The sequence below is a fragment of the Hippocampus guttulatus genome, chromosome 21, assembly GCF_054856545.1.
Source record: "Hippocampus guttulatus isolate MCC_2025c chromosome 21, RoL_Hgut_1.0, whole genome shotgun sequence".
Lineage (NCBI taxonomy): Eukaryota > Metazoa > Chordata > Actinopteri > Syngnathiformes > Syngnathidae > Hippocampus > Hippocampus guttulatus.
The window spans coordinates 1612159-1633048 of NC_141281.1; the positions used below are offsets into that span (position 1 = coordinate 1612159).

The 20890-nt window shown below is 50.0% G+C and overlaps 3 protein-coding genes and 1 long non-coding RNA gene across 5 annotated transcripts; 2 read left to right on the top strand and 2 right to left on the bottom strand.

Annotated features, from left to right (window-relative positions):
* Positions 1 to 1422: 1422 nt before the first annotated feature.
* fars2 (phenylalanyl-tRNA synthetase 2, mitochondrial) lies at positions 1423 to 17709 on the bottom strand. Of its 2 annotated transcripts, XM_086101487.1 has the most exons (10): positions 17579 to 17709; positions 9358 to 9646; positions 9046 to 9132; positions 8918 to 8977; positions 8682 to 8850; positions 8101 to 8266; positions 7901 to 8032; positions 3508 to 3668; positions 2835 to 2940; positions 1423 to 1705 (listed from the first exon to the last, which is right to left on the bottom strand). In XM_086101487.1, the coding sequence occupies exons 1-10, from the start codon at positions 17640 to 17642 to the stop codon at positions 1647 to 1649; spliced, it is 1293 nt and encodes a 430-aa protein (XP_085957613.1). In that variant the 5' UTR covers positions 17643 to 17709; the 3' UTR covers positions 1423 to 1646. The 2 variants fall into 2 exon arrangements, with proteins under 2 accessions (XP_085957613.1, XP_085957612.1); XM_086101486.1 differs by lacking the exon at positions 17579 to 17709 and having other exon boundaries at positions 2835 to 2995; positions 9358 to 9599.
* On the top strand, positions 7947 to 14848 carry LOC147186637 (uncharacterized). Its single transcript, XR_015098953.1, has 4 exons — positions 7947 to 8070; positions 8600 to 9791; positions 13459 to 13577; positions 14085 to 14848. It is a non-coding gene; the product is annotated as an uncharacterized LOC147186637 (long non-coding RNA).
* On the top strand, positions 16016 to 19150 carry lyrm4b (LYR motif containing 4). Its single transcript, XM_086101495.1, has 3 exons — positions 16016 to 16172; positions 17391 to 17511; positions 18992 to 19150. The coding sequence occupies exons 1-3, from the start codon at positions 16084 to 16086 to the stop codon at positions 19037 to 19039; spliced, it is 258 nt and encodes an 85-aa protein (XP_085957621.1). The 5' UTR covers positions 16016 to 16083; the 3' UTR covers positions 19040 to 19150.
* A 258-nt stretch (positions 19151 to 19408) lies between these two features.
* ppp1r3g (protein phosphatase 1 regulatory subunit 3G) lies at positions 19409 to 20870 on the bottom strand. The gene has a single exon (XM_086101494.1). The coding sequence runs from the start codon at positions 20775 to 20777 to the stop codon at positions 20037 to 20039; it is 741 nt and encodes a 246-aa protein (XP_085957620.1). The 5' UTR covers positions 20778 to 20870; the 3' UTR covers positions 19409 to 20036.
* Positions 20871 to 20890: the final 20 nt, after the last annotated feature.

Below are 20890 nucleotides of genomic sequence, written 5' to 3' on the forward strand. Positions count from 1 at the left end.
AAAATAAAAGGTATCTGAGGGAAGAAGAAACAATTCCCGTACGGAGCTATGAGGTTAATTAAGTTCTTTTGGCTACAGAGGAGTAAGACAATGCCGATTCTATTATCTGTGTGTAAGTTGCTGCTGTTTTTCTACATTGATGTTTGTTTTCGGGAGGCAATTAAGAACAGGCGCTGGTTATATTCGCTTAGCATGTGTTAGCCGTAAGCTAGCAGTGACCTGCAATGTTTGAGCCCCAACTCACAAGGTCACCAGGCATGCTAATTTCGAAGCTAACCTGTTCTGTATATTCCTGACGTCTGGCTGCTATCGTGTTAATGCGGGGCCTATCTCACTTTGCACTGGCAAATAGCAGGCAAATTATATACATGGCTGGACTGTGGAGGGAGAAAATCGACGCCTACAAGGTTAAAAAAAGAAAGAGAATTAATTCTAATGGCAGGAATGTCATTTGCTTGCTTCATAATCGAATCTGAGCTTTCAGTTCCACACACACACACACACACGCACACACACTTTTGGGGCCTGTCAAAATTTTTTAGTTCAGAAATAGACATAAAAAAAAAATCAATCCAATTTATCAATCACCCAAAATTAAGCGAGACATTCATCAATGATTGAAATAGTTGTTCGTTGCAGTACTCAATCAAGACTTTTGTTTTGGAATTTTTGAGGCACACTGCCAATGTGAAAATGTTTCCTGTTTATTTATTTTTCGTCAAACATTTTCAAGTGCGTCGCTCAGGAGTAAAAGTGGGTCGCTGCTAAAATAAGAGCCCCTCCGCCCCCCCTTTTGGGAGCCCCATCAGAAAGCACCGGGCTGCCGCGGCACCGAGCTTCCTGTCTTAACAGGAAATGTAAAGTACGCTTGGCAGGGTGTCGGCAAGCTTCTTGAAACCTTCCTATTTTGAAACATGTGACACATGCTCACAAGCTAAGTCACGACGAGACAACAACAACGATCCCAGGCTACGCCGATGCAGCCTGGCATCGTTTCCACAGCAACACACGCACAACGAAGATCTGGTAACCGCGGAGGCCAAACGAAACAGATCGGGCATTCGCGCATCGCCACGTGAACGGGACATGGCAGCGGCTGAAATAAGAGAGAGAAAAATGATGAAGACACTTTTTATGACAACGAGCCGGGCATGAGCTCACCGCGAGCTTCAGCTTGATGCTAGCTTTGTGGCCGAAGGAGGTCGAAAGGCGGTCGCCTGCCGCTTTCAATCTCGGACTTCCCGTTTGTCTTTGAGCTTCGCTCCTTGTTGCTCATGGCGCGATCGGACCTCCTCTTCCCCGTCACCGTCAAAATGAACATTCTGAAGATTGAGCCTTGGTAGTCAACCTCTCTGTGAGCTGGCAAAGGCTAACCAGTGGCTAACTCATCACAGCACTCAAAAACAAACACAGGACAGCTGATATCTTTGTGATGTTTTATTTGGAAACATTTACTGGCTTTAAAAGTTGTCATCTTCAACGAGAACATGAGCGCCAATGTTTTGATACCAACTGATACTTCATTGTGACGATCAGCAAAAGTGGACAGATTGACCGGGGGCGTGTTCAGTAGCGTCCCTCGACGCCCAGCTGCGTCTCGGCCTCGCGCTGTATCTGGCGGTGAACCGCACGCACTTCCTGTTGGCTTAGCGTGCGCTCCGTGTGGCGGTAAACCAGGCGGAAGCACAAGCTCCGCCTTCCGCTCCTGAAACACTCCACAGGATCGGGGGCCGGCTCAGTCGCGCTCTCTCTCTCTCTCTTTCTTCATTCATCCCGTGTGTCGCTCGCTCCGCCGGTGCCACTCAATTATTCAACGTGCGCTCAACGAGAGAATGTGCTATATGTCATGTCTGCATGTGTTGAATAATTGACGTCTCCATGATGCAAGTGTGCACCTCCACCATAGAGATCAAGACACACACACATACACACACACGCACGAATCCCAGCGCAAGCGTGCTCATGTTGCACTTTACCCAAAAGAACTCAAGTTGGGAGCCATTTTTGGTCCTGTGATCGGTTTATGTGTGTGCGCGCAGGCATGCTTAAAAATGAATAAAGCCGCCATTTTCTCAGTGCTAATTGCTTGTTAAGTGCTCCGCTTGACCTTTGATGAGCCCGGCAGGCCCCGGTGGCTTTCGCTCCGCTCACTTTCTTGACTTCCTGCTACAACAGGAAGTCAACGCTTCCCGCGAGTGTATGCGTGCGTGTAAGAGCTGCCGCGAGGGCGTCCGTCTCGTGAAACGCGATCCGATCGATCGCTCTTGCGATCCGAGATGGCGGTTCCACGGCTCCATTATGGCGTCGCGTAACGGCCACTCGCAGCTAATGGCTCATGAGTGTTTGCTAATCTGCTCTCGCGCTCGATTCCGTTCCCGTGAAACTCGATTCCCTTTCCTTCCCGTCACTGCCATACGGCACGCGGTGCATTTCCACGATCGCCGGTTCTGGATCATTTGTTGCATTCGTCATGGTTCTAGAACCGGGTGCGGTTCACGTTGAAGCACATGACATTTGCATGCAATTTTTAAGACCTTATCAAGTACAATTTGGATTGAACTTGCAATCTCCATTCGAAATGATTTGTTTGAATAGCGACGCTAATGTTCATGCGCACAACGTGGGAGTGGAAGGAAGCTACTTTTTAAGAAGAAAACTTTTACTGTACTGTATTGTTTTCATGAGGATGGCAGTTGGAGAGCCGAGACATGCGCGTTTTTTCCCAAATGTCGCCACCACCATCATCATCAAAACTTTTTCATTTTTAGAAAATGACACCTCCCCCTCCTCATCCGTCCTTCCTCTGCAATGCGCGTGGGTGCGCGTGCGCTCACGTGGGGTGCGTGAAGTCATCCAGCGGCGTGACCTCCTCCACCAGGTCTCCGGCGACGGCTCGCACCAACTCGTAGAAGTCGTTGGCGTGGAAGGCCGGCTCGCCCGCTGCGGGGAGCCAGAAGGAGATGTCGTTGTGCAGCGGCGGGTACTTGCTCAGTTCCTCCAAACACACACACGCGCGTACAAGAAAAGGAATAATGGTTACTTTAACAAGTGAGTTCATGGCCAATTTGTTGTCTATGTTGTGAAGTCATTCAAAGTCAAAGTGGGTGCTTGTCAAAGCTTTCAGTCCCACCTAAAACGTTTCGCCCTTCAAGTAGCACCAGCATGAGAAACAATATAATGCCGTAGTGTTCTGGAAAAAACGAGGCATGCGTTGCCTTCCGAAAGAGCACATTGAAGTTTCGATCTTTTTTGTGTGTGTGTGTGTGTGTGTGTGTGTGTGTGTGTGTGTGTGTGTGTGTGTGCGCGTGGCGGGGCATCCGCGCCGGCTGCAGGGGGAAGGCGAAGAGGCAGCCCAGGGAAGGCGCAGCGCCACTGGGCAGGAGATGAGCCGCGATCCCCGCCGAGCCTCCGACGAAAGCGCCGTCATCTTCCTCACGGCCGCACATCCCGCGACGTGCGCGATGGGGCGGAAAACAAAGCAAACCAAGCGGCGGTCACGCTCGCTACCTGGAAGCGGATCTCCTGATGGATGTCGTCCACGCGGAATTGCTTGAGGAAACGTTCGTCATGGCTCCAGAACATTCGGATGTCAGGGATGTTGTACAGGACCATGGCCAGGCGCTCCAGGCCCAGTCCGAAGGCCCAACCCACCTTGTTGGCCGCGCCGGCTGACAACAAACGCACCATACAAACAACAGCGACTTCAACAACATGTTATTCAGCCACAGCAAAAAGGATTTGAACTCCTCCTTCTCAAATGTCAAAACCATCAAACAAAGTCAGATAGTGGACCCCCCCCCCCCCCACACACACGCACACACACACAAAATGCAGTTTTTGAATGATGAATTCACACTTGAAGGTCATTCCTAAGTCACCTTTTTTTTACCCCCAGTATTTCAATTCCGGTGATGACACCCAAGCCTGATGAGCTCTGGACCCGTTCAGTCGACAAAATCCCCTCAAACACAAACCGGCCGCCAAAAGATCTCCCAAAGCCGCCACCAAAAGTCGTAATCCCGAGAAATTCCAGAACAGAAAGAGAAATCTTCCAAGTTATTGAGTAACGGATTCGATCGGTGCGGAATAAAGCGTGGCGACGCACGGTGAGAATCCGGCAATTGAGAAAACCCGCAACAGTCGCCCGCCTGCCAAAATTCCAATTCAGCCAGGAGGAATCCGGGACATCGTCTCAACGCCACGGGTTCCTCGACCGAGCGAAAACGGCATCTGGGGCCGCTTCTCCGCTTCAGGACCCGGACGACTCGCTGTGATTGACGGAACAATGAATTCTGCCCTCGAATCCTGACGTCCAATGTTTGGCCTTCAGTTGGCATTTGGCTGGTGCAGCGGGACAACATTTAGGAACGTGGGAGGGCAAAGTCCACACGACGCGCCCGCTCAAATTCAAAGACGGGCAGACGCGTTAACCACGAGGCCTGCGCGCATCTTTTCGCGAGGAAGCCTTCGTCGCCCACCTCCTGTGCCCAAAGCCTTGATCCGAGTGCGTGAGTTCAAAGGCCCACGAATCTCACGGCGGTCCGTGTCAGGAGCGCGAGTGACTCGACTCTGAACGAACGAACGAGCGGCGGGCGGCCGTTACATCACCCCGGCACCTCGCCTTGGCGAGGACGCACGCAGGAAGTGGCGCCCCGTCGACGTGCCGTCCAGCTGTGCAGCAGGAAGTGGCGCTTCACCGCGCTGGCGCAGATGGCGCCTAAACGCCGTCCTCGGCAGACAACAAAGCGGATAAAGACGCAGAGGGGAGGCGGCGGCAGAAGGAAATGTCGGCGAACGCGCCGCCCGCCGGGCCCCGCCATCTGTCCGCCGTTTGCGGCCGAGCTTCTGCCCGACTGAGCGGGAGGCGGTCGCGGGACTCCTCCACACAAGCCCTTCGCACTTTGAACTCTCGGGTGCGGCCAACGTGCGGCTTCCACGGGGTATGTCGCGTGATCTTGCGGCTCGCGCGCCTGCCCCAAAGTTGACCCTGGTCTCCGGTCTGCTTTTGCGTCACGAGCACGTTCCCTTGTTCTTGAGGCCGGATTCACAGGCGACCGATTGGAAGCGCATCCCGCCGTTTGCCAAAGTCCGCTGCGACCCATCCTGAGGGGTGGCGCTACAGGTGCGACGATTGGTCCACAACCAACAACATCCACCATTTGGATCATCCCTTGTTCCTTGGGAAAGCTGCCCCGCCCGTGGCAATTTCAGCCTTTCCGCACAAAAGAGTCCCCAATGTTTGCAAAGCGAGACGGAATTTCTTTGTGTCTTTGACTTGGCAAGACGGCGCCCAAGGTTTTTGCGGATTCCCTGATGGATGTGATCGGCGTGGTCATGGGTTTTTGCTTTGCCATTTCCTGTCAATTGGAAATAATGGCCTGTTCTTAAAAAGAGAGGCCCAATTTTGCAATCTGACTGAAATCCTCGTTGTTTGCAGGCCAATGAAAACGGCGGATCAAGTCAGCGACATTTGCGGCCTCCGAGCAACCAAAAACAACTCGAGCTGCTTGTGGCAACGGCGCGCCAAGCGCCACCGCAGGTGGCGCCCCCTGGAGGTCAGTGCCAAGTCTTTGTCAGACATCAGGTTTTTATTTAATTTTTTGGGGGTGGGGGGCTTTGCGTGCGCGCGTATCTGTGTGTGTCCCCACTGTTTGTTATGGAACATGCACGGCTTGCTGAGATGGATGGTTGCGCAAACAAATGTTTGTTCTGCCCTTCGCTAACCCTCCCGACACACGCAAGCATGCGCGCGCGCAAACACACACGCACCAAACTCATACATTTGCACAGAGAGAGAAGTTGTTGACTTGGGAGATGATTTTACCGTTTTACATTTCGACATCTGGCGCGCCAAACGTAACGTGGGAAGAAGATTGAAATTGTGGCCCCACTTGCGCTTCCAAGTTCTTTTTCTCATTTGCGGCCTCCACTTCCTTTCCATGAGCAACGGGAACAAACTTCTCACGAGTGCTTTGGATTTCGGGGGATGCGTTCTGACAACTTGATGGCCACAAATGTGCAAGTTGGCCAAGTGTTGGATCAAAGTGGCGCGCCGCATCATGTGTCGTCTTCGCACTGTTGACCCGCGCTCTCCTTACGTGTGTATGGAGAAGGTAAGATCTGATTAAAGTCATGTCGCCAACAATTAACAGCCTCTCAAAGCAGTCACCTCAGGCCCTCTGGGAACGGGTGTGTGTCGGTAGGGGAGGGGACCAGCTGGCCACCAGTCATTGTCTGCAGTGGGTGTTAGTGAGGCAGACGGAGCGAGGGTTGATGCAGAAGGAGGAGGAATGTGGGGATGAAAGGACGGATCGGTGGGAAGGGGGAGGGTGGGGTCGCAAAGATCTAAATCCGTCACATGGGGCTCAGAGGTCAGCTCGTTACAAACGTGGAAACACGGAGGAGGAGAAAAGGGAAGGAGCGCCACCGGACGTCAGTCTTTCCTCCTGCATCAGGCCTGCATCCTTCTTTTTTTAAAATCTGTGGTTCCTCCCTCTTTCCTCCTGACCACCACTTCATCCTTCCATCCTCGGCTCACAAAAAGTGACTCATCAAAACATGAAGCTTTATGACAGCAGGGGGCAGGGCACTGGTGGGCGTGGGGGAGACATGATTTATTCAAGAGGGGGGGATTAAGAGCCAAAGCGAGCACCTGAACCACACACACACACACATTCCCCAAGGGCCCGTGGTGACAGCTTTGAGAGCCTCTTAATTGTGACCAACACGACTTTAATCAGATTTCACTAACCACACACACACGCGTGCGCACACCCATGCACATATTATCTCACCATAACCCTCCTGCCCCCCCCCCTTTTTTTTTGTCCCCTGGGAAGTGTGTGTGTGTGTAATTCTGGTTTTGGCCAGGAGGCCTGGTCATTAGCAGGTCCCATCTGTTGGGAGGGGGAACCCTGGGAAACGCACACACACACACACATATATACACGAAGTGTCATGGCTAAATAATAGAAGGGAAAAGCACTCGCCTCTCTCACACTTCCTGAGTGAATTAATGAGGTTTCATTTCTCCTCCAGCATCCATCACTCCCCCTTGTCTTCCTAACTTCCTCTTGGCCGCACCCCACCAGCTCTGCTTTGTGCCCTTGCCCCCCACCACCCCCCATGCACTCACGCGCAACCACACACACACATGCACGCGCACGCCTGGCCTCAGGCACCACATATGGCGATCGCAGAATTAAATAAGATGCACGCCAACCGGTGTCCCCTGTTGCCGCCGCCACCGCCGCCGCTTCCTCCTCCTCCCAGGCGCCCCAACCCACCGCTCGCTCACTCTACTGCAGTCACTCGGGTGCTCTCTCACTTTTTTTTTTGCTCTCTATTGTCTCCGATGCTGCAGAAATATTGGATTGAGAATGGGGTGCGGGGTGGGGGGCCGTTACCACAGCAACCAGCCACACTGCCGCAGTGGAGGTGTAGGGGAGGCGTGCGCGCACGCTCGTCTCGTGCAGCGTACGAATGAATGCGTGAGCATCTTTGAACTATTTTTGGCCTGCTCGCCTCTCGAGGCGAGTAGGCTGGCCCGCGCGCACGTGCCGTGGCGGCAGTCAAATGCAGAGTGCCGCGTGGCAGTGGTGGTGATGGGCCAAGTGTCAATGATTGGTGGCAACAAGCAGCGGGCCAGCGCAAGGAAAGGAGGAAGTTCAGCAGCCAGCAAGCAGCACACCCACTTCACTTAAAGTGGGTGTGTCACTCAAAAAGGTGAATAAAACTTCAAAGTCGAGGCGAACATCAGACTGGATTGTCTTCGATTAGTGACCGAGTGAGACTTGAGCAAAGAAGGGAATATGACAACTTCAAAATCTTCCACCGTGCAACCTTATCCATCAAGTTCAAAGGTTACTGCCTTGCTGCGCGCGCGTGTGTGCCTTCTGACCAGAGTTGAGCAGCTGCTGCTCCATGACTCCACAGCCCAGCACCTCCATCCAGTCGCCACGGAAACGCACCTCCATCTCAAAGGAGGGATGAGTGAAGGGGAAGTAGCAGTCCACCCAGCGCACCTCTAAGTCTGCCGAGGACGATGAAGACAAAGTCAGCCGATGTTGGGTGAGGCGAGGCGCGGCGCGCACCACCGACCTTCTCTGAACAGGTGCCTGACGAGTCCGCTGAGCGTTTGCTTGAGGTTGAATTCCAGCAGCTTAACTGCCTCCAGACTGTGGACTTCCTGTTTGTGAGGCGTCCTGCGGCCCCCCGCCGCCTCAAACATCTTTAGCTCGTCGCCGTCGGCAACGTCGCAGAAGAGCTAAGCACAATAAAGCCCCGGCCATCCAAAGTCAGACAATGAATTATTTTTATCATCTTTATTTATTTATTTATTTTTAATATACTCAAAATGAGAAACGAGGGGGGGTGGGGGTGACATTTTCCATGCGCTGAATGTTCATCAGCGTTTTTGGGAGTTGTTTTTTTCTTCTTTTTTTTTGCCAATGCATCCCAATCCCTCATGAGCGGCTGGGCTCGACTGGATAGTAAAGACTGATCCGACTTCTGATCAGATTGGTGAAACTAATCAGAAATTTCTTTTTTTGTACTTGTGTGAAGCCTAAATCTGTCATTCTCTTTTTGTGTTGGGTAGAAAGGGACGTGCGGAGACGAGTCCCTTTTTGGGTGGGTTGGCACTTGCAAAAGAAGCATCTGTCGTTTGCCGTTGCCGTTACCTGGCGGTTGGAGAAGAGGCGCACGCCCTCCATCTGGTGGAAGACGGGATAGTGGCTGGCGTCGATCTCGTCCCGCCTGTACACGTCTCCGGCCAAGAGGAAGGCGTCCAGGCCGCTGCTCACCAGCTCCCTCTGGTGGGCCGAGGTGTGCGCGCGCAGCATGGTGCTCCTACGAGAAGAGGTGAGTGGGCGCCGGTCCGTTGTGGGCGGGGCGCGGCATGCGAGGCGGCGCTGACCTGTTCAGGTAGTAGTTGTCGCCGCGCTTCCTGCTGGGGTGCTCGGGCGGGATCAGCAAGCTGTCAATCAGTCAAGACAGTCGGTGAGCGGCCCGGACGGGGACGCGGCTGTCGATCGATCAAATGACCTGTCAAAGTTCTGCTCCACGGTGACCACGGGGCTCAGGTTGTCGTGGGCCGAGAACAGCGGGTTGCCCGAGCGACCCGCGTAAGCGCTGAGCAGAAAAACCACAAGGAGCAGAATTGAACTTTTCGACAATGCTTGCTCTTAAGATGGTCAGCTGAACTGGGCGCTGCATGCGCTCAAGAGGAAAGCTCACAAAGTGGCGGAATTGCCAAAAGCACGAGCATTTCATGGGCAAATCCTGACTCTGCATATTTTGAAAAGGGCGAATATCGTCCGCTAAAACGGTGACTTCATTTGAGCGCGGCGAAGGCACCTGTAGAAGTGAGCTTTGATCCGCTCCTTGAGGAGCCACAGCGGATGATGCCGTTGGTTGTGGAGGTTGCGGCCCACTTTGGCCAGGACCTTGGGCGTGACATTGGTGAAGTCGTCGCACGCGTAGGCGCGGCCTAACACCTCCACGCTCTCCTGGCCGAGGGCGGGGCTCACTGTGTGCGCGCGTCGGCGGGACGCGGCCAGTGGCGGCGACAGGAGGCGCAGCGGCTGCCGGAAGAGCATGACCGCGAGTGCCAGAAGCTGCTGAAGGACCGGCGGACCCCTACAGGCTGTGTGCGGAGAAGCAAAGCGCAACGTCAGCAGAATATTCTGTGCCGAGGGGAAATTGCGGAGACAAAAAGGTCAACGCCGTCATTTGCTCAGCATGGCTTCAGCGAAGGCCAGCGCGGAGGGACAGGAAACTTCCCTTCAACTGTGAGTACCAAATAAAGAGCTCGAAGCAACTCGACCTGTGAGAGAGAGCCTTCTTATCTTTTCCTCGATGTTATGCCATTTTTTGACTGCAAGCGTGGCGACGGGCCTTTTCAAAAGTCTTCGAATATGTTAACGTGAGATGGAATGTCCCAACTACATTCCATGTAATGCATGTAGATTTCCTTTCTTTACTTTTTTTCCCCCCTTTTTGCAGGGTCCCTAATTTCACAGATTTTAAAAGCTCGTTGTCAGGGCCTTGGTGGCCGTCGGGAATTTGGGGGCTTTTCTGAACGGCCTCCGTCCACCCCGTTGACGGATATTCCCGGGCCGAATTTTGTTCCCAACGGAAGAGCTGTATCAAGATGTGTGTCTTTACAAACGTGATCATGTTCACGTTGGAGGTTTTCCGTGAACATGCTTGCAGTTTGCAGGAGTCTGCAAGTGCACGGCATCGGGATAACAAAAGAGGCGTGTCGTATGGCAAGCCATTTGAGCATTTATTCCAAATCCCTGATATCAAACATAAGTGTGTTACACTAGTTCGATCTCTTTCAGCACTAGTTCGACACTCGGCCACACTAGTGACACCGAATGTCGAACTAGTTGCATACAAACTCCAACTAGTCATTCATTTTCAGCAACATGTCAACTTGTCAATCATGGATTATTCTAACGTGAATTTGTGACCCGTGATTTCCTGCGCGAGTAAACAAGTGCGAGCTGAAATACTCACTAGTTTACTAGTGGCGGATGAAACAGTAGCTAGTTTACTAGTTAAAGCCCCTTGACGCCTTGATATCTAACTAGTGAGTGTCAAAAATGTTACTTGTTCACTGGTGATGCCCCAAATATTTACTAGTTGCACTAGTGTGACATTTAATGTCGCACTAGTTCAACTAGTGAGGTCTAAAATGTTCACTAGTAGAACTAGTGGATGCCAACCTGCTCACTAGTAAGCTAGTTGCACAAAATATAATGAGGAGGTGGGGCAGAAATGTGGCTGCAGGATTCCTATTGGATCTGCAGTTAAAATACACCAATCGGGATTCAGATTTTGTCATAATCACACCCACATCATTTGCATGTTTTACACTAGTTTACAAGTTGTCCTGAGGATTTGCAGCTAGTTCACTAGAGGATGCGCATTATTGGTTACATGTCGACGAGTGAATCCAGAAATCCAAACTAGTAAACTAGGTGCAATCGATTTGACCTTACATGTTAACTAGACGGTTTCAAAATGTGAACATGTTCACAAGTCAATGTAGAGATATCCACTAGTTACACTAGTTGGGCTCATTTTCACTGTACTTGTTAACTAGTGATACACATGTTTCCTCACTAGTAAACTAGTGACACCGATTTTCATATCACTAGTTAACTAGTGGAACGTATTTTGTCTCACTTGTCAGGCTCAATGCTGAACATGTATAGACTTTGACTGAACATGTTTGACAAAACTGGGCACTAGGTGACATGTGCACACATCTAGTTTACTAGTGAAATAATCACATTTGGCTAGTTTACATGTTTGGCAGTTACAAAACTTTACAAGTTCACTAGTTGTGCACACATGTCAACTAGTAAGCAATTTTATTTAGCTAGTGCGATGTGCATGCCAGCTATTATGCCAAAAACATGAGCTAGTGCAACAAAAATCCCTACATGTTAGATATTTGTTGCACTCGTTGTGCACAGTCGCTCACAAGTGCTGATTAACACCAACAAGTGAAAAGAAAAGCCCAACATGTAGGAAAAATGTCAAACATGTTCAGTCAAACCCTGCACAAGTTCAGTTCTTGGTCTGACTAGTGAGACAAAATGCCACCCACTAGTTAACTAGTTGAATAAACACGAGAGTCTCTAGTGAACTAGTGGCTCACTCTGGACTCAACTAGTTTACTAGAAAGAAAACGTGTTTCACTAGTCCACAAGTGAGTTTGAAATGAGACCAACTAGTGGAAATTGTTGCATTTACAAGTTAACTAGTGAACATTTTGAACCTCACTAGTCAGCTAGTAAGGTTTGGAAGATCCAACTAGTGTAACTAGTTGACATAATATGCCTGACTAGTGAGCTAGTGATCAATTTTTAAACTGACAAGTTCACTGCTAAGGCCAGAACACCTTAACTAGTGTACCCAGTGGACATTTGGCCCTTACAAGTGAGCATGTCAACTGTAACATGCGATCATTCATGTCTCAGTTGCGACTTTAACACCGACATGTTCACAAGTGGGCTGCATGCAAATGAAGCAGGCGGGACAAGAATTTTAATTGGTCAATATTCAAAGAATGAATATTCAGTCTAAAAGCTTTAACCCTTACGCGCCCGGCTCGTAATACCTTAAGAAGTAAGTACAGGAGTGATTTTATAAATATAATTCATAATTTTGATTCATCTGTCTCTCTCGCTCTCTCTCTCTCTCTATATATATATATATATCCATCCATCCATTTTCCGAACCGCTTGATCCTCACTAGGGTCGCGGGGGGTGCTGGAGCCTATCCCAGCTGTCTTCGGGCAGTAGGCGGGGGACACCCTGAATCGGTTGCCAGCCAATCGCAGGGCACACAGAGACAATCAACCATCCACACTCACAATCACACCTAGGAACAATTTCAGAGAGTTCAATCAGCCTGCCACGCATGTTTTTGGAACGTGGGAGGAAACCGGAGGACCCGGAGAAAACCCACGCAGGCCCAGGAGAACATGCAAACTCCACTCAGGAAGGCCAGAGCTGGAATTGAACCCGGTACCACGGTACCTCTGCACCGTGAGGTCGACACGCTAACCACTGGACTACTGGGCCACCCGTGTATTCATTATAAAGTCATTAAATATTACATTAAAAATACATTCATAATATGTCACTAATTTAATCGATGTGATATTACTGTATACCCAATTTTGTGGCTTACATGTTCACTAGTAAGCGTCAAAATGATCTTACTAGTGAACTAGTGGGCACATTTATGGCCTTACATGTTCACTAGTAAGCCTCAAAATGATCTTACTAGTGAACTAGTGGGCGTTTTGTGGCTTACATGTCAACTAGTAAGCCTCACAATGATCTTACTAGTGAACTAGTGGGCGTTTTGTGGCTTACATGTCAACTAGTAAGCCTCAAAATGATCTTACTAGTGAACTAGTGGGCGTTTTGTGGCTTACATGTCAACTAGTAAGCCTCAAAATGATCTTACTAGTGAACTAGTGGGCGTTTTGTGGCTTACATGTCAACTAGTAAGCCTCAAAATGATCTTACTAGTGAACTAGTGGGCGTTTTGTGGCTTACATGTCAACTAGTAAGCCTCACAATGATCTTACTAGTGAACTAGTGGGCGTTTTGTGGCTTACATGTCAACTAGTAAGCCTCAAAATGATCTTACTAGTGAACTAGTGGGCGTTTTGGGGCATACATGTCAACTAGTAAGCATCAAAATGATCTTACTAGTGAACTAGTGGGCGTTTTGCGGCTTACATGTTCACTAGTAAGCCTCAAAATGATCTTACTAGTGAACTAGTGGGCACATTTATGGCCTTACATGTTCACTAGTAAGCGTCAAAATTATCTTACTAGTGAACTAGTGGGCAATATGGAATAAATACTCAGAAGGCTTGCCAGGCAAGCCCTTTGAGTATTTATTCATCCGTGATTGTATTGTAGACCAATGAGAGCACGTTCGACAGACACGTGGACTTCGGGCAGCCAATCATGATGCATTTCGAGCCAAGCCCCAACAAAAACGGAGGAGAAAACTTTCAGACGCATTGAAAGCTTTTCGGGTAAATATTACTCTTGTTGTTACACAAAATGTTGTTTTACGATTATTTTAGGTGGTAAAGTTATGGTGCAAATGTCAAATATGTGGTCAATTTATCAAGATGAAGCCTGCTTAAAAATTTGCTCCAACGATTTCGGAGATGTGTCTGACTTTGACAGCAATGGCGGCAGTTCAACGCTGACAGTCGCAGTCGGGTGCAGATTTATTTCGGCAGGACTTTCTCAAATCTGCCGTTTGCTCTGACAGTTCTCTGTCCGACAGTCACATTTTGTCTTATTACTCACAAGCTAATTGACATTTAAAAAAGAGTTAAAGTTAATGTTTGGAACATGATTTTGCTCTTACTGTTTGCTGCCTTAGTTCGTTTGAATTATTCGCTGCCTGGATTACATGAAGTACATTTTTTAATATTCACAAGACTGTAACTGTGCATTATAAATAATGTAACATTTGCACTATGTTTTACTGGATCTACAACTAAACTAAACTAGGTCCTCGTTTCTGGCAGAGTCCACAGCACCTCCTGCATCACAACCATTCTGCCGGCACACCTTCAGCAGCACGATGTTTCTAACGGGAGCTGGAGGGTGATCAGCTTCATTGAAGAACAGGAGGAGGAGAGGCACAACGTTTGTCATCTGTGATATGTTTTTAGACTTTTCTCCTCATTAAAAAAAACGGTATGTTTTGTTAATTTCTTGATATAGTTCTTGTATTTAAATATTTTAACAATCAAATATTTTTCAACTGTGTTTTGGATATGAATTGTATGAAATAAATCAGTGAAGCCCCAATCAAATTCTACTCCATCTAATCTGCTCGATCACACTGCTGTCAAGATGCTGTAAATAATGCCTTCATTCATGATTGTAGAAACCCCAGAACGGTAAACATGTGATTATTTTATTTTAAAATATAAGAAGCCTATGTTTTTCAATTGTGCTCATTTTCATTGTATTGCACGACAAATATAATAGATGAGCCGGTTTGGGGACATCATCAACCAAGCTGCTGCTCCAATTGCAATGCGATGTCCTGCTCTCCTAAATTCGCATCTACACCACAAATTATAGCATCCTAACTGATTTAGCAACAACTGAAAATTCACATCATTATTTAGGGAGAATATGTTGCAGAACTGTTGCATAATATGGTGCCGTATTAATTTTATTTAGTATAGCATACATATATAAAAGTGGAAAGATACTGTAGAGCTGTACCATTACTCTTTATCTCCGTGTACATAATAAATAAACATCACCTACAGATGCATTGACTGGTAAAAATTGCTTGATTCCTTCTGTATACTGTAGATATTACGCAAATGGCGGTAAATAATTGTGAAAGCTCAGAATCAGGTTTTAAAGGGTTAATTTTTTGCTGGGTGGTGCTCTTATCGTGGAGCCAATAGGAGGTGTTCACTTCTGGCACTGTCCTGCCTCCTGATTAGCATTTAGCGTAACTAGTGTGACCAGTGAGCCATTAGTGTTTCACATGTTGTACAAGTGAACATTTTGCCATCACTAGTTAACTAGTTAAATCAAACGACCATTTAACTAGTTGACTAGTGAGTAGGGTGACATCCACTAGTGCGACATTTTGACTTCACTAGTCGAACTAGTGAAGTCAAAATGTCGCACTAGTGAACTAGTGGATATTTGGGGCATCACTGGTGAGCAAGTAACATTTTTGGACTCACTAGTTGGATATGAAGGCTTTAACGGTCTTAAACTAGTGCACTATCAATGTTTTATCCTCCACTAGTTAACTAGTGGATATTTCAGCTCCCACTAGTTAACTAGTGCAGGAAATCATAGGCCACTAGTTAACATGTTAGAACAATCCACGTTTCACTAGTTAACATGTTAACACTTTTTAAACCTTACTAGTAAACTAGTGACTTTGACATGACTGACAAATATTAGACGTGGAGTGATCATCGTAAAATCTTGATGGCGTTCCATGGCCCTCTGTGATCTGCGACGACAGCAGTTGATGCATGTGTCACTTTGGAAACAAATGACTTTGAATGGCTCTTGCCCTCCAACCTCCCAATAACAACAAAAGGGGAACGTAGGGTGAGATGTTGATCGACGTGTATGCCGTTTGGCGTGTTGCAATAACGCTCATTACTCTCACATCATTTCATGTGGGTAAAACGCAAAGTTCGTGTTTGGACGTTTTGTTACTGTTTTTTTTATAGTACAGATCGCAAGAGGGGCTTACCTTCACACGTCGCCCGGCATTGCCTTCCGTTTAGTGGCCACAAACGTGCCCGTATGTTAAACTCGTCATTCAAAGTATAATTCTGTAAATGTATGCATATTGACCGTCAACCACGGCACCCAAAAAAAAAGAGGCTAATATCAATTTGTTTGGCCAGAAATCACAACAAAGGCAAACGTTCGCGGCACCAATGCTTAAATGGGACAGGCACTCTTCGGGCACCCTGGTCAGTGGGGCCTTAATGTCTGCTGTCTGAGGTTTAGCGTTGTTAGCGTAGCAACATGATGTCGGCGCCCTCGAGAGCGCAGGTGATTTCTCTGTACAAGATGCTCCTAAGAGAAAGTTACAACTTCCCCTCGTACAACTACAGGTAAGAACTGCGAGTCGATAGACCGCCATGCTTCCTGTTGCGTCATTTCGTTTTAAAGGCGTGTTAGTCAGTGGGTTGCTAGTGTAGCTTCGCATTGTTTGCATCAGACGTCACTCGAATGACGTTTTTAGCATCTTGAAATGCATGCAGCGGTCCGCCCATTCCCCGTGGGCTTCCACGGCCCGACTAAACTTTCAAAATGGCTATCCAAGCACCGGGATCAAAACACAACAGAAACCTCTGTCAAAAACAGTCTTGTTGTCAGCGCTTTCGAAGGGGGGAAAAACAGAATTACAAAAACATCCGAATCAAAAAGCCATTCAAATATTTCCTCATCCGGCTAATAGAATCGGGGTTATTTCGTTAATTGTCACCAAACCTACACTCCGTTGTCATCGTAAAGTGTACAATATAGCAAGGCGCACTTCACTTTCCACATGGTTGACGTCATGCATTTCCACATCATCTCTTTTCAGGAATATTAAACCGCACACACACCTCGCGGCCGACTTGGTGTCGTTCTGTGATCCACTGGCTGGTCGCCCCTGCTGAAAATGATCAATCATTTGTCCAAGGAGTTGTCGTGAAATTGAATAATCAGTTAGTTGTCGATTGTGCCATCAGAAGCACAAGGGTGAAACTTCCACTTCACCATTCATGCCAGCCTCCGCCGTCATTTCCCCTCCCTCCATCTCATCCCTACAAAAGTCGTCATCCCGCTAACACGTCCTTGTCGCCCTCGTGTTTTTAACGACGCCTAGTAAATCTGATCCATCGCGGCTTTAGTGGCACGCTCTGAAATGTTCAATGTGCTGCGCCCGCAAGAAGAAGAAGTGGAACTTGTCAAGGTCACTGAGCACCTGCCAGCTGTGTGGCATCTCCACTCCATCGTCAGTACAAGCGGCAAAACAACAAGTCCTTGTACTTTCACGCTCCCAAAAGCACCCTGACCTCAGGACGCAGTCCCAAACCGCCGTTTTTTGAAGGGGATCCCAAGGCCAAAATGTTCTTTGCACGAATATGTCGCCCGTGTCCTCACGAGTCTCCACACGCTATCTCGATGAATAATGCAATTGTGAACGAGGCAGATGACTCGACCCGTTTTCCGCCATCTGTGGAGGCGGCCGTTTTGGCCTTTACCGCCCTCAAACGCGATGATGAGAGTGGTCGTAATTAGAATAGGAATTGAATCCTGATCCCAATCTGCGTCCGTTGCAGGACGTACGCGGTGCGGCGTGTGCGCGATGCTTTCAGAGTCAACAAGAATGTGGCGGACCCAAACACGGTGGAGAGGCTGGTGCTGGAGGGCCGCCAGTCACTGGCGCTGATACAGAGACAGGTAACGCACGCGCACGCCTACAGAGCCTCAATCTGACGAGCACGCACACGAGCGCACGTTTCCTGACCTGCCACCTGCGGCCTCTCCGGCTGAGCTCGTTCCCAAAATGCATCCGCGGCCCTCAGGCTCATTCTTGGGTGCCGCCAGCGGACGACGCGTCGGCGAGCGGCCACCTTGAGGGTCGTGCTCGTGTGTTGTCAGGTCATGGAAACTGTTACAAATTGTGTGGGGCGGGGGGGGGTGCACATCTGCAACTTCAGACCAGAAGCCAAGTCAGCTCTCTCTGACGCACGAGTTGCTTTTGGGAAGTCCAAAGTAGGACGACACCCAGCGTGAACGACTGCCTTGCCGACACCCCTCCCCCTGTGCTTCCCTTTCGTCACTGGAAATCGGCGGGGGGATGGAAGCATTGCATCTATATTTCGCGTTCTTTTCCTGCCAGCGACTTTGGGAATGTTTTCAAATGCGACGTACGGGCCGCTTTCTATATACCAAATCGAGGAAACTCTCGCTTTGATATATATTGCGCAACGACAAGCTCCATTGGGAATCTGCCGGCATGTCCAAAAATTGCTAACCAAATGTTGGCCCAGCTGCAGTTTTTCTCTTCTTTCTTCTCTTTCACATGGGCAAGTTGTTGTCGGATTTGCTGCCCTTCCGCCCATCAAGGTGATCGCCAAAACAAATGACATTACTACAACTCCAATTGGGGGGGGGGGGGGGGAAAACCCAAAAACATTTTCCTATTGAAATAAAATACAAGAATGTTAAAACAAATGAAAAGAGAACAAACCGAAAGCACATTTTGTCTTCAAAACGGACTGTTTGTTTTTTTTCCTCCCCCATTTTCATTTATGGTCGATTTTAAATGGATTTATTTAGCCATTGCCGTACGGCCGCTGAGCAGTTGTCGGGCTGGACCACACCAGATAAATAGGAATAAATAGGCCCAGCCGCGAGGCCGAGCCATGACGTCACCAGGCTGCTGTCTCTTGAGCCTTTGGCGCCCTCTGGTGGTCTTGCGCAGCTATTCCCCTCATTCCAGTCTATAAACATGTATGTGTGTATCCCGAGCCGCTCGCGGTTTGGTCGCCTCCCCCCACGCATGCGCAGGAGAGATCTGCATGTTGGTTTATTGCATTTGCCGTGGTGTCCTTGAGGAAAGGGTGTCTTGATTTATGGGCATGGTGGTGCAACGCATTCAACTCGTGTCTCAAGGCAACCCTGCACTGGGGTCATGTGGAGCTGATATGTCCTCAAAGGCGCGAAAATCAATCGACAACGCACGCACGCAAAGTGACGGCAAACAGAGCGAGTGTTGTGTAATAGCAAGTAAGAAGCAAAGCATTCACAGTCTTTTTTTGTGTTTGCATGCGACGCCATGATTTTGATGGGATTGCGACGGAGGAGGCTCGTCACGTGACGCAGTTTGGTGTGTGTGTGTGTGTGCGTGCACGCACGCGCCTGCGCGCTCCCGCAGGTGGTCGTGGGCGGTATGTTCCAGGCTCCGAAGACGGCGGTGGAGTAGCAGGAAGCGGCCAATCAGCTTCCGGCTTGTGAGGTGGGCGGCGCATCATGGGAGGCGTCGCAGCGTCCGACTTCCACAGAGACCCAAATAAAAGCACTTTACGTGACGAAAGTGAAATGGAAGCTTTTTGAAGCCACTGCACGTTTTAGTGGGGCGGGCTCCAATGTCAATGTTACCGGAGCAAAGGAGAAACGGGTGACTGACCGCGCAGCTAGCAGACGGGCTAAGAATAGAGCGCCGAGTTCTTTGAGGACCCGCGACCGACGCTCGCTTCCTCACAAACGCACGTCAAAATCCTGCAGCCATTCCCGGTGACGTCATTCGCCCACTATAGATCACACTTCAGATATGACTCGGACTTGAAAGTAATTGAATTGAATTGAATACAACTTTATTGTCAAATGTGCTGTACATATGTGTAACATACAGCACAGATGAAATATTTAAAAACCTTTTGGGCAGAATTTGGACTTGCATTTTGCCACAACAGGGCGCACGATGCTGAGCTCTAATGGATGACGCGCAGCATAAACGCAGCAAGAGAAGAGCCAGGTTTAATCATCTTCACTTACACAGTAAATATCAAGTGGGAATAACACCAGAACAGTTGGAAGCACGCACACTCGGAATCCACGAGTGAACGAGTCTGTTCATTTCCTCAAAGTGATGTTATACGATGGGCCCCAAAGAAGGACAACAGGTGCTGAGGAGAAGGACTGCATAAAAGAAGTTGAAATGGATTCAAAGCGTGTGGGGCGGTGGGATGATGAATGACAAATGTTCACCTGCAACAGGTTTTGTTTTGCTGGACCTGTTCGGATCAGCCCCCCCCCCCCCCCCACACACACACACACACAAACCCCGCGCTCGCGTTGCTCAATGGGATGAAATGAGTGTTGAGCCTCACTGCAGCACTTTTACATGCGGCGCACCTTGACCCGGAAGCGTGACATGTCCTCGAGCAGCACGTGAACATCCGCGCCGGATGATTTGAGCGTCACATCCGGTCGTGCGGCTCGGGCGGCGGCAAAGCGGGCGCGCAGTAGCGGAGCGTGAAGTTTCGCCCGTCGTTGTTGTCCCAGAAGTCGCCCTGGTCGGAGCGGAAGTAGACGGCCAGGTGCACGGCGGCGCCGGCCTCCATCTCGGGGGGCGTGTAGACGGTGAAGCCGTAGCGCGCGCCCCCGCCGCCCGGCGGCTGCGCGTCCAGCAGCAGGGCCTGCGCGTCCACGTGCGACAGCCACTCGTTGAAGGTGTAGCGCACGCCCACCTCCCCGCGCGCGCTCCCGCTCAGCACGCGCACGTGGCCGCGCACGTCGAAGTGCGTGACGGAGAGCCGCTCCAGGCACACGCGCAGCAGCCGAAGGCGAGAGTCCGGGTCCGCCGGCTCGGAGAAGCAGGCCACGAGGCGCCCTCCCCCCGCCGGGTGCGAGTTCCGCCCGCCCGCCGCCGCCGGCCGCCCGGTGTGTCTGGAGAACACCTTGGTGGGCACTCGGGGCTCGTCGAGCGCGCTGAAGTGTTTGACGCTGGCCAGACTCAGACCGAGCGAGTCTGCGAACTGGACCCGCTTGCGCTGCTCGCTCGGGCCCACGGCGGCCAGCAGCAGCGAGGCCGGGCAGGCGGGCAGCGAGCGGGCCCGCCGCCTCTCGCTCATGCGCCGCTCCAGCTGGCGGGCGTCCTGCTCGTCGTCCAGTCGGTCGTCGTCGTCGTCGTCGTCGTCCGGGTCCGGTTCGCGGTCCATGATTCGGCCTGCCAGGCCGTCCCTCAGTCCTCGGTGTGCTGCTGCCGCCGCTGCCCCCGTTGCTGCCGGTCAGAGTCCGTGCTGGGGCCTCCTGCTTGTATAGGGGAGGGGAC

Bases quoted from the DNA above. Each gene is read 5' to 3' on its own strand.
- fars2 (XM_086101486.1), bottom strand. From the start codon at position 9,599: ATGCTCTTCCGGCAGCCGCTGCGCCTCCTGTCGCCGCCACTGGCCGCG. The intron at 9,133-9,357 runs GTGCCTTCGCCG...TTTTCTGCTCAG, and splicing joins ATCAAAGCTCACTTCTACAG to CGCTTACGCGGGTCGCTCGG. The intron at 2,996-3,507 runs GTAGCGAGCGTG...GTGTGTTTGGAG, and splicing joins ATCAGGAGATCCGCTTCCAG to GAACTGAGCAAGTACCCGCC.
- lyrm4b (XM_086101495.1), top strand. From the start codon at position 16,084: ATGATGTCGGCGCCCTCGAGAGCGCAGGTGATTTCTCTGTACAAGATG. The intron at 16,173-17,390 runs GTAAGAACTGCG...CGTCCGTTGCAG, and splicing joins TTCCCCTCGTACAACTACAG to GACGTACGCGGTGCGGCGTG. The intron at 17,512-18,991 runs GTAACGCACGCG...GCGCTCCCGCAG, and splicing joins TGGCGCTGATACAGAGACAG to GTGGTCGTGGGCGGTATGTT.
- ppp1r3g (XM_086101494.1), bottom strand. From the start codon at position 20,777: ATGGACCGCGAACCGGACCCGGACGACGACGACGACGACGACGACCGA.